General features: G+C 52.2%; 1 protein-coding gene across 1 annotated transcript in view; it reads right to left on the reverse strand.

Annotated features, from left to right (window-relative positions):
- Positions 1-4,364: 4,364 nt before the first annotated feature.
- The window catches only part of SPATA20 (spermatogenesis associated 20), a 36,355-nt gene continuing 27,974 nt past the window's right edge, over positions 4,365-12,745 (reverse strand). Inside the window, exon 16 of the mRNA XM_054047950.1 lies at positions 4,365-6,565. Coding sequence (XP_053903925.1) covers positions 6,395-6,565 — 171 coding nt within the window. The 3' untranslated portion in view covers positions 4,365-6,394. The remainder of the gene's footprint in view (positions 6,566-12,745) is intronic.

Genomic DNA, 12,745 nt, shown 5'->3' on the forward strand with positions numbered 1-12,745 from the left:
CTTCACGCAACCAGCTGGCAACGTACAGTACAAAGCTCTTGCTTCCCCTGCGACTCACGCTTCCAGATTACAGTATCTTTTTGTCGAGGTGAAAAGGAAAGCAGGAAGCAGCCTGCGTTTCAAAGGGAGCCTGACAATATCAGAGAGACTTTGAAAGTACTGTGCTTCCCTGTTTGCAAACAGAAATGGGGTAGGGGAGAGCACCAAAGTTTACATTCCACCAAAGGGATCTACTGTCATTAAAGATGCCCCATGCTGCCTAGAAGGAAGAGATTGTTAAAAAATCTCTCTCTGATCTCCATGCAATAAATAACATGAACGCCTTTAAATGAACACACAAACCAGGGCTGCCATGATGATGAAACATGTATCTTCCTTCCTCCATGTCATGGAACCTTCTGCTCGGACACATGAACTGCATTATGGTACCTCCAGCATCTGGAAGACTCAAGCACTGGGACACGACTGTATTTCCTCTGCTAGGGATTGATCCTGCAGCATTGGAGTTTATGGGAGTTTTCCCATTCAATAGGAGCAAGACCAGTCCCCCTAGGGCTGGTCAAACCGTTTAGTGATAGGAAAATTGGTTTTTTTGACTAAACAAAAATGTTCTCTAAAAGTGTCTGTTTTCCATGGAACTTTCAACTTTTCATCAAAAAAAACCAAACACCCAAAAACCAAAATCTGAAACATTTTGATTCAGAAATGCCACAGTTGTGTCTTATTGAAGTTGTAGTTCATGTTCCCCCTTCCCTGCTTCTCCTCTATGTACTATGCTCCCCAGTTGGACTACATCTTCCATGATGCAACACAGCCAGGACTCCCATGATGCACTGCAGCAGCTTAGCAAGAAGGGAGGCCATGGTGCACCATGGGCAGTGTAGTCCAGCTAGGAGAGAGGACTGGAGCCATGAGGCACCCAAACTGCAATTCTCATAAAGCAGCATGGTGGTATTTCTGAATCAAAACTCTTCAACTTTTGACATACCCACAAAAAAATAATCAAAACCCAAAACTTTTGGCTGAAAACCAAACATTTTCAGCCACAAATTTTTGGGTTTTGATTATTTTTTGTGGGGGTGTCAAAAAGGCAGTTTTCTGAAAAAACAAACAAAAAAAACCAATGAAATGATTCCCATGTCAAAAGTTGAAGAGTTTTGATTCAGAAATACCACCATGCTTCTTTATGAGAATTGCAGTTTGGGTGCCTCATGGCTCCAGTCCTCTCTCCTAGCTGGACTACACTGCCCATGGTGCACCATGGCCTCCCTTCTTGCAGTGCATCATGGGAGTCCTGGCGGTGTTGCATCATAGAAGGTGTAGTCCAACTGGGGAACATAGTACATAGAGGAGAAGCAGGGAAGGGGGAACATGAACTACAACTTCAATAAGACACAACTGTGGCATTTCTGAATCAAAATTTTCATTGAAATTTTCCAGAGGGAAAAAACCCAAAACATTTTCCAACCAGCTCTAACACTGAGACCTGGCCCCACTGTCCCTCCCTGAGCAAAGCATCCAGGAGAATCAAATACTCCAATACAACTGCATTACTGAGCTATAGCATAGTTTCTGGCAGACTAAAACACCAAGCTCTGACCTCCTCATTACCTCCCCAATAACACAACATGCAGGAAACTAAAACAATGACACACAACTGCATTATTTCTGCTCTACGACAGCATTCTGCAGACTACAGCACCCAATTACCTCTGCTATAGCATATGGACTGGCTCACCTGCATGTCTGCCTGCTACTTGTATACACAGACTTATTACACCAAACCCCAGCTTCGCTTCTTACTCTACTGCCCATGTAACACAGGGCTGTTAATATCCATCAGTTGCCTCCTGTTTATGTCATTTACCTGTATAACTCTGTGTATTCTCTGTACCTGTTTAAAAAGATAAATCAGTAAATAAAAGACAGGGAAAGCAAGTTGGCTTATTGGAATTTCAACCTTAGCCCAGCATTCACTGTGATTCAAGAGCAAGGTAATGTTTCTGTCCCAAAGGATTGCTGTTCCTATTTCACAAAGCCAGCAGAGGGGCAACAAGAGACCCACTTTACACTGCACAACACCCTAGTGTGTAAATCGTTCTTCTGAGGGCTGGCAACCATCTTGTCTTCCAAAAATGCTGCCTCTGAGCAAAGGGAGCAGTGAGCTGTTGCCTGCTTTTATAACCTGCAGCCTGGTGGTTATAGGACGGCTTCAACCAATCAGAATGGGGAATAAATAGGCACATATAATGAATCCTCCCAGGTCTCTCTAGGAAGTTGGAGTCTGCCTAGAAGTTAGGCAATTCAAGGCTCTGAGGGGCAGCCTAATGCACTGCAAGTCAAGTGGATGGACATTATAGTCCAAGCAGCCCCTCCTGGTGGTTCACAGAATGGAACATTTCAAGAACTGCCCCATAGGGGATCTGTGGTGAGGAGCTAGGGCAATAAAACAGTCTCCTACACACAGGTCTGCAGAGTGAAACCTTTGGACTAAGCCTGACCCCAGGATGGGTAGTCATCAATTCTGCTTTGCTGTGTGATCAGGGACAAGCCATTGGGCTTCTTTGTGCCTTGACTTCTCTGTCTGTGTCATCCCCATTGTCGGAGAATAACAGAGTTTTTCTCCGACACCATCCCCACTTTGGAAAGGTAAAGGGTTATTCAGCTGTTTGTAAGTGCTAAATGTTGGTTTCATTGCAATCAAGTTTCAGTAGCAATGGCCAGTCAGTAGCTACATTGGATGCACTGCCCACTGCTCCCCCAGCTGCTGCGGGCTCTCTTGCTAGCTGTTAGTTTGTGGGGGCACATCAGGCTGGTCTAATCTCCTTTTGACTGGCACTTCTCAAAGCAAATTGCTCAGTCACCAGGTCAGTCGAGCTCCAGATTTGCTGTAGGTAATGCAAATAGAGCTGCTAGGCGGGGAGTGAGGCTGTTGCCATGGGGTCCAGAAATGTCGTTCGCTAGTTCCCTTCTAGGAACAGCAGCGGGGTTCGGAGACCCCGCCCCTCTCTCTATCCATCACATGCCCAGCAGAGTCATTGCCTCTTCTTTCCAGTGTCACACTGTCCCCTCCCCTTTCTGCCTCCTGTGCAGTCATCAGTCATAGGTAGGGTGACCAGACAGCAAGTGTGAAAAATCAGGACAGGGGGTAGGGGGTAATAGGAGCCTATATAAGAAAAAGCCCCAAAAATCGGGACTGTGCCTCTAAAATCGGGACATCTGGTCACCCTAGTCATAGGTGAACATGCTCCTGAGGAGTTGAGCTGGGAGTCCAAGGGGCAAGCAGCTGAGACTGGTATCACCCAGGCGACAACAGGGCTGAGAGGATGATGGTCAAGCCAATGTATCGGGTCCTCATTCTCTTACGGTGGACCCGATTCTGCTACACTTACTCAGGTCCCTTGCTCCCATGGGTAACCCTATCACTGGGCTGTGTCTGTACCTATGGTACCAGCCAGCACAAAGGTAGCAGGTCAGGCCCAATAGGGTTAGTTACTAGAGTAGCATCCCTCCACCACAGCCTGTTCCATGGTGATGGTTAGAGGCCCCTAAATCTCTTCTGGCTCCTTTAGTTAGGCAGAGAGCCGGCACAGGAGTAGGAGAGGCAAAGCAAATGGGAGAGCTACAAAGAAGGGAAAAACAAAGGGGAGATCAAGCAGTGCCACAGCTGGAAGACTGAGTACTGACTAATTCACCCCCTGCTTTCCCGACACAGCTGCAGTGCCCAAGAGGGGAGGGGCTTGCCCCAAGAACCCTCCCTGGCTTCATGCTCTGCTAGCTGCCTTTGGTGTGGGAATGAACTGCCTGCCTGCACCACCGGTGAGGGGGCGTGAGTGCAAGGAAGACTCCACCGCACTGAAGGAAACATCTCCCGTCCTCTGGCCTGACAATGACTTTGCTTTTAATGGGAGCCAGTGTCCCAGCCCGCTCCTGCCCCAGGCACCACGTACCCAATTAGCCACGCTTCTATTTTCTACCTGATACGGTTTGAGCATGTGTTTAAAGTGACCCACGCGGAACTCTCTGAGCCCAGGGGAGTCAGGCTTTAACCGAGGGATGCTATTAGCCCCAACCAGGCACGTACGCTGGTTCCCAGTGGTGGCAAGAGGGAAATGGAGCTATTTGCTCCCACTTGGACCAAAACCAGCAGCCGCTGCAGGCTGCACCACTGACTCTTAAAGACCCCCCTGCACATGAGTAAACGCCCCATGACACAGGGAATTAGACCCGGGGTTCCCAAACTGAGGGCTGCGGCATGGTCCGCCAGTGTAACTGTGCTCTCCAGTCAAGCTCTTAGTAAATCTTTAACTCCATGCGACTCATGTGAGCAAAAGCTATAGCAATGAAACGTTTTGAGCTGTATATGCTGGACAGAGTATAGAAAACAACTTTATTTATTTATAAAAACCCAAGCTGCAATATGTCCAGTTGAATTCTCGCGAGTACAATGATGCATTTCACTGCAAGGTAACCTAGCAATGTCCACACAGGACGCCACTTACAACTGTAAAAAAAATGGCAAGCAGTATTTCTCTCTGACCTGGCTGGATTTCTTTTTCAGAAACAAGAAGAATGCACGGGTGGAGAAGATGATGAAAGTCCTGGACCATCTACAGTGACACAAAATGAGCCAGCCAAAAAAATAAAGTGGTAAGAAAATACGATGAGGCATGCTTGAGGTTTGGATTCTCTTTTACCAGACGGGTTGAGTACCTGTTGCCTCAGTTTTCAGAGTAGCAGCCGTGTTAGTCTTGTTGCCTCAGTGTGTTATAACAGAACTGTTATTTTCTATTTTTATGTACAATATTTGATTGTTTTTCCTAATTAGTACAGAGTACGGTTCAGTCTTTACTTACACAACACTAAAATCAGATTTTACACTAAAAAAATATTGAAATCACAATAGAGGGTTCAAAGTTTAAAATCAACAAATAATAACTGTTTTTTAACAATTTTGTTAACATTGTTGTGTTGCTTATTGTTCAGTTTTTACATGGTACAGTTCTACATTGTTTGCCCTGTTTGAACACCACATTTTGCTCTCAAGGTGTTTTTTTAAAGTGTAGTTTTACTAAAACTGTTTGGTTTCGAAGAGCTTAAAGCCGGTCTTTGAGTGCATATTGCTAGGGATTTCTATCCTTACAACTGTTTACATTAAAATGAAAAGGAAACATGGGAATTCTTTATTTACAGTGTTATAGTTTAGCTGTATGTAATAATTACAATTACTAATCATCCTAGTTGTTAATAGTGGTGTTAATAGTGGGCCCGCAGTGCCTAGTGAAGCTGCACAGGTGGGCCACAGGGAAAAAAGTTTAGGGACCCCTGAATTAGACCACACTGCCTGTGGCCCACTTGAATTAGCCACTGCTGCGCATGACTGCTCACAACTAGACACTCCTCTGCATCCCCCTTGACGCTGGCTAGACGAGGGCAGTGCTTCGCAGCCTTTTCAGAGGGCAGATCCTTATTTAAGGTAAAAAAATATTGTGACCGTCCTTGCATTTACGATCAAAGTATGAGTAAAACTGTATTCATGCTAACAGTGCTAATAAACCTGTTTGTTTGATTTGTGCGTGTGTGTTTGGAGCGGCTGACGGAGAATCCTTGACATTGAAAGGGGAGGCTGTGCAGGGAGTGAGACTTTCTTTGTTTTCATTTGTAATAAAATTTCCAGTGCCTCCCCTTGCCCCCGCCTCCGCCCCGCGCCCTGGATTGCCTTACACAACACCCACCCCACTCCCAGGGATCGCAACCCACCAGCTGAGAAACATTGGAGTAGGGGGAGGGGAAGTCAGGGCTCCTGGGTTCTATTCCTGGCTCTTCCTGTCTAACCTGGGCAGATGAATCTCGCAGTGCCTCAGTTCCCATAAACAGGGACAATGCCACCTCCCGGGGTGGTGCAAACCTACATAAGAAAAGGAGCAACCTGATTGGACATTGCTATGATTAGATTCCACTGCGTGTGGACTCTTCATATTTGACTCAACTGCATGGTTCAGATTAGAACTGACTGCACCTGTCCCTGGAGATTTGAATGCCGGGATCATAATCTGCCCCCAATGGGCAGTGCTCTTGAGAACTGTGGAATGTGAGTCTTCCTGATGAGGAGGAGGAGGAAAGACACTGTTACAACAGAAACACAAGGGCTAAAACCATCTCAGAAGACAGAGCTGCTCACGGATGGGGGCGGGGGGAGCCAGCAGGGATGGAGGGCTGTGACTGCTTGTCAGTTTCACTAAGAACAATCCGGCAGGCGGCTTGGGCAAAAGGTGACTTTATTGCAGAGTTCTGCGCTGTGTCCGTGCACAGTCACCGCGGCTTTCTCGTTAGTCTATTTTCTTTCACCTTCACCGAGACGGCAGGGTGCATGGCGAGGCCACGGGCTGACAGCTCACAGCAGCAGCAGCCTGCGCAGCTCCTGGGAGGAGGTGACGGGCAGGGAGCAGGCAAAGTTTTCACAGAGATAAGCAGTGGCTTTTCCGTCTTTCCTCTCCAGGGAGGAGAGGAAGGGCAAGTGGTGGTACAGGAATCCAGTGCTGTCCCCGTCCGCCAGCATCAGCACCTGGGATACACAGAGACGGAGAGGGTCAGGGATGGAGTGAGAACACAGTCAAGACCCAGTCAGCTCCCCTGGCCCCCCCGCGGGAAGTGCCAGTGCTGATTGCATCACACCTAGACATGCTAGGAGAGGAGAGGATGGAAGGCGAAGAGAACCAGATACAGATCTTAGGGTATGTCTCACTGAGCACAGCCCCTTCGATCACATCCCCCCACACTTCACTGCTGCTATTTACTAACCTCTTCGAAGGCCGAAGGGACTGGGTATGTTTAGTTTGGAAGAGAGGAGATGCGGGGGAGGAGGGGATGACATGCCAGCTACTTGAAAGGCTGCCATCAAAAAGATGGAGAAAAGTTGTTCTCTCTTGCCACAGGGGGCAGGACAAGAGGCAATGGGTTCAAATTCCAGCACAGCAGATTGAGATTAAATCTCAGGAAAAACTTCCTAACTGTAAGAACAGGAGGCCAAGGGCACAGACTGCCTAGGGAGGTCACGGAAACGCCTTCACTGGAGGTTTTCAAAAGGAGGCTGGAGAGCCACCTGTCTCAGGTGGTTTGGACACAACAAAGCCTGCATCTTGGCAGGGGGTTAGACTACATGACTCTTGCGGTCCCTTCCAGTCCTATGCTTCTATTTCAAAGAGATCTGGGCCCGACAGACCAACCCATGCTGCCAGAAGAATGTGGGACCACTAACTGCCCCCATTTCTAGCCCTGTCCCCTTTCCTGCACCCCCCCTACATGGCGTATCCTGCCTGACTCAGCCTGCTACCCCTCCACCCCTTGTGCGTGTCTCCCCTGAGGCCTAAATGCCCGTTTTCCCCTCTTAGCAACAGAAATGTACGGCACCCTCCTGACCAGAGTGAGCATCAGAGCATATGTCCAGAGCTCCTCAATGCAGGTCATTGCATTGGAATGGTGTCCCTAGCCTCTGTCTGTCAGAGGATGAAGATGGATGGCAGGAGAGAGATTACTTGATCATTGCCTGTTAGGTTCACTCCCTCTGGGGCACCTGGCATTGGCCACTGTCGGTAGACAGAATGCTGGGCTAGATGGACCTTCGGTCTGACCCGGTACGGCCTTTCTTATGTTCTTATGTCACTCTCCTCTCACTGTATCTGTGGTAATTTAGGGCTCCACCCTGGAAGGTGCTGATCCCTGCCAACCCCCACTCAAGCCACCCTGCTGGTATATTGAAAGGGCTCAGCGTTCGGTGAAGGGTGTCACACAGGGCTTGGTGTGGTGACGGTGGGGCCTGAGGAGGGCTGGGCATGCACTGCTGAGTATCACGAGAGGTTGAGTGTGCAGTGATGGGAGCTGTGCAGGGAAGGGCTGGCAGGCAGGGAGGGGTACTGCCCGGGGGCTCGGTGTGCAGGGAGGGGTAGTGCCTGAGGGCTCAGGGTGCAGGGAGAGGTACTGCCCGGGGGCTTGGTGTGCAGGGAGAGGAGGGGTACCGCCTGGGGGCTCGGTGTGCAGGGAGGGGTACCGCCTGGGGGCTCAGGGTGCAGTGAGGGGTACTGCCTGCGGGCTCGGTGTGTTCTGTGTGTGGGTGCCTGGGCAGGGTTGGCATGCAGGGGGCAGTAGTGCCCAGGGCTGTGTGTGCAGGGAGGTGTGTTGTGCAAGGGTGCGCTGGCATACAATGAGGGGTACCGCCAGGGGGCACAATGTGCAGTGGGGGTGCCCGGCCGGGTGCTCGATGCTTATTCGTATGTGTAGCTGCACAACCCCTCCCTGTCGGCTCCCGGCTGGGAGCGGCCGCGTGGGGCCCATCATGGTGCTGGGCCGTGTGCTAGGGCAGTGACTAACTCTGTCGCAAACCCACCCAAGTCCTGTTTACCCGACGAACAAACTGTGATCAACAGCGCTGCTGGCAACACCCCCGCTGCCCAGCAGGCTTCAAACTCACTTCTCTAATTGAGCTCAAACGGCGTTAATCTCTTTTAAGCCATGCCAGCTTCCTGCGGGCAGGAGTCAGAGCCGCAGCCCAGACAGACCCAAGCCGGCCTGAGAGTTAACGCTCCCCTCAGAGCCCTGCGACATTTGACAAGGAGACGATTTCCTAACTGGGGCAGACGCTAAATAACCGAGTCCCCCTCTCAGGCCAGGGCTGCATGTTCAGCACTGACTCCCTTTCCCCCGACACCACCTACAGAGCCCAGAGAGGGGGACAAACCTTCCAGCACGCCAGACAGAGGGGGGACAAAGGCAGGGGACATGGGGCAGAGCAGTGCTGGTGCAGGATGCAATGACACCGGGAGGCTGTCCAACAACCCTGCCACTGGTGGCTCATGGCTAAAGCTAAGGCTTTGTCACGGATATTTTAAGTAAAAGTCATGGACGAGTCACAGGCAATAAAGAAAAATTCAAGGAGGCCCATGACCTGTCCCTGACTTTCAGTAAAAATATGCGTGACAAAATGGGGAGCTGCAGGGTTCCCACGGCTGGGCAGTTGCGGGGGGAAGTCCGGGGGCCCCCAACGCCCATGGGAGCCCAGAGCTCCAGGGTCCCCCGCCACCTATGGCTCAGAGCAGCGGCGTCCTCCCACTGCCTTGCTGCCCGTGGCTGCTGGGAGCTGCAGGGTACCCCCACAGCGGCTCAGGGGGCCCCATTGCCCCAGGCAGCAGGGGTACCGCACAGTTCCCAGCCTCCCACCCTAACCCACCAACCACTGCACAGATCATACCCACACCCCTCAGTGCAGACACACTCCTGACACCAACACATGCCTATCGCCCTAACCCAGCAACCACTGTACAGATCACACCAACACCCCTCAGTGCAGACACACTCCTGACACCAACACACGCCTATCGCCCTAACCCAGCAACCATTGCACAGATCACACCAACACCCCTCAGTGCAGACACACTCCTGACACCAACACACGCCTATCACCCTAACCCAGCAACCACCACACAGATCACACCCACACCCCTGAGCAGACACACTCCTGACACCAACACATGCCTATTACCCTAACCCAGCAACCCCCACACAGATCACCCCCACACCCCTCAGCACAGACACACCAATACAACCGTACACATCACACCGATCACACCACTAACCCCTAAACACACACACACTCCCCAGCAATAGCATACCCCAACCCCCTCACGGATCACATCTGTTCTTAAGCACACATATACACACACACAACCACTGACACAACCCTCACACCCTAATGCAGCAAGCACAGCACAGATCATACCTATGCTCCCCGGCACTGACATACAACACCCTAGAGCAGCAATCACTGCACACATCACCCCAACTTGCGCTTCCACACAACACACGTCAGCTCCCCACCCCAACCACCGCCTACCAACTCCCCCAAAATCCCACCCACTGACACACACTGCACCCCACCAGCACAACTCCACCCACATCCAACTGAGCCTGCTTCAAACCCTGCGACCCACACACCTCTCCTAGCTCCTTTGCTAAAGCCCCAGGCTTGCCCCGGACTCCTCCCAACCAGGCCTCAGCCTGCTCCGCACAGACCCGGCTAGTCTCCCCCCCACTGTCCTCTCTGACATGCCCCAAACTCCCGCCCTCATCCCAACAGCTGTCCTGCCCCAGTCCCCTCCATCTGGGCGGCAGGCCCCCTCGTCACACAGCAGCCACTGCTGCCCTCTTACGGACCATCTCTCTCTCCCAGGGCGCTTCCCATTCAGCCTGCTCCCATCTCTTCCACAGGGGCCTGGAGCTAGCTGCCCCCTCCCTGGCTGGCAGGGCCCCCTCCCCTGTCCCTGGCTCCAGCTCAGAATGGGCATCCTTTCTCTCCCACCCCCCTACCGCCTCCCCCCAGTGCCCCACTGGCTTTGTCTGGAATTAATTCCAGGAGTGATTAATTACCAATTCATATCCAATCTGATATTCATTATTCATTTTCTCGCAGCCTCCCTGAGGTCCTCTGGCTGGGCCAGGACAAAGCAGGGCCGGCGCGCACACGCTCCGTGGAAGAGGAGATAATGAAATCCTTCATAATTACCCCGCAGGCCATTAGCAGGCCAGGGAATTAACCCAGGAGCAGGCTCAGGCCCCGGCCCGTGCCAGGCCTCTGGCAGTGACTGAAATCTGCCTGCCACCGTCAGGACACTGCCCTCGGCCCCTAGCACTGGCAAGATTAAGAGGAAAAGACACCAATGTCTCTTTCCTCCCCAGTCCACCAGCCCCTGCTGGCCCGGAGAGTGGGGAATCCAGGGCATGTTCTCAGAGGGGCAGTGCAAGGAGGGCTGCAGCTCACAGGTAAAATCTGGACTCCCCCCTTCTAGCCAATCAGCAAGAGCCCCACAAGCCTAGTCCACCTTCAGAGTCAGAGGAGACTTCAATGAAGGGCTCATCCACCTCTTTCAGAGAGCACAATAATAGTCACACAACCACATGGGGCAGCCCGAGACCCCCTGGCCTACTGAATGCAGGGACCCTTGAAAGAGTAACGGCAAGAACTACACAGATGCAGCTTCCTTTGAGCTCAACGCGTGTTACAAGAGTGGGGGTGACTCTAAGAGCAAGCGTCACAGCGGGTAAAGGACCCACATTCTCTGGGGTGCGGGAAACTGAGCCACAAAGCAGGGAAAAGACCCGTCCAGGGTCACAATGCAAATCAGCGGCAGGTCAGGAACAGGGGTGCATGACTTCCGGCTCACTACAACCAAGGGTTGTAAGCTGTAAACTCTCTAGTGTAACCATAGCCTAAGTTGTATAGTTTTCTGCTTCACTTCTCGTTCCCAAGCTGCCGGGTAGCATTGCTGATGGCTGCTAAAGAGATGCCGTGCTCTGCCCCAGAGTAGGCTGCACTTTGGAGGGGAGGAGAAGTGGGCCTTCAGGCCCCACATCTTCCATCAGTTGGTGAAGTGTCTAAAGGATGAAAGATGCTAGATAAACGAAGGATGCTATCGCTATTAACCCCTGGTTATCATGCACCTTTCCCTGAAATGTTACCATATAAAATGACAGGCCTGAGATTCCAGGCGTGGGTCCCTGTTACCCCAGCTCAGCACAGCAAAGGGTTAAATGAACATGTCCTTCTGCGGCACTCACTGATTCCTCCCTCCTCACAGACCAATGGCTGCTCTCTTGCCTCGGGTGTCCCCCCAACCCCCAACACTGGTAGCCAATGTAAATTCACCAGCTCTCCAATCTCAATGCTGTTTTTTCACTACGGCAAGGATTTCGCTGTGATGTTTGCGAGGAATTAATTACTGGAACGACCTAGTTAATTACATCAATGCAGCCGAGGCTAGCCCCCAGCAGCCTGCCAGCAATGGGTGGGCGGGCGGGGGCGTCGCGTTGACGTCTCTTAAACTCCAGACACGGCTGCTCCCCAGAGCCCTGCCGTCTCCAGAGCGAGAGAGGGGTGGAGAAATGGAGTGTGGTGGGCAGGGACCCGGAATGGGTGGAGATGCCTGTGATGAGCTTCGGGCGAGTGGCCTCTGGTGGGGGGAAAAGGCAGTTTGGGCCCAGGCTGCCACGCGTCTCGTTGGACAGGGAAGTTGCTCTGGGGTCCCGGTGTCTGAGCCTGTCCAAATACTGAGCAGTGTGGCTGAAGGCTTTGCCCCTCCTCTCCTTTAGCTGAGGTGGGCAGCCGGGGAAAAAGAGCCAGTTAACTGCCAAGGCGCGTAATGGGCTCCGCACAAAGAAGACGGGAAGCAGGCCGGAGAGGCGGCAGCACTGCCAGGCACATCCAGGGATCCCCGGGGGAAGCCGTGCTGAAATCCCCCAGCCAGCGGTGCCCCAGCTCCAGCCCTTCTGGATTCGCCCGCCCCACACTCGACCATGCTCCCTGGTGGGTTCCACGGAGCTCACGCTCCCTGCTTGCCCTGGGGAGAATGGAGCCCTCCAGCCCACTCCCTGGATGACCCTGGGACTCTGCTCCCACTTCAAGGCAAGCCTGTACCCTGGCCTAGCTTTATCCTCCCTGCGGGAACTCTCCTGGGGCTGGTTCTCCTTGCCCTGTTCTTGGGACAGGCACGGAGACTGGTGCAAGTAGGCACGGACTGCACCCCTTGGTAGCGTTTGCATGGGGGCCAGAGACGGCCTGAGGTGCCGGTGTAACCTAGTGCTCTGTCCCCCTCTAGTGGGCAGGGGAGAGACAGGCCCCTTGAGTCTGCAAATAACATCCCATCATTAAATCGCTCAGAGCCTTTCACTGCCAGGTCATTCTGCTGAACCCAGCCCC

This window comes from Malaclemys terrapin, chromosome 13, assembly GCF_027887155.1.
Source record: "Malaclemys terrapin pileata isolate rMalTer1 chromosome 13, rMalTer1.hap1, whole genome shotgun sequence".
Lineage (NCBI taxonomy): Eukaryota > Metazoa > Chordata > Testudines > Emydidae > Malaclemys > Malaclemys terrapin.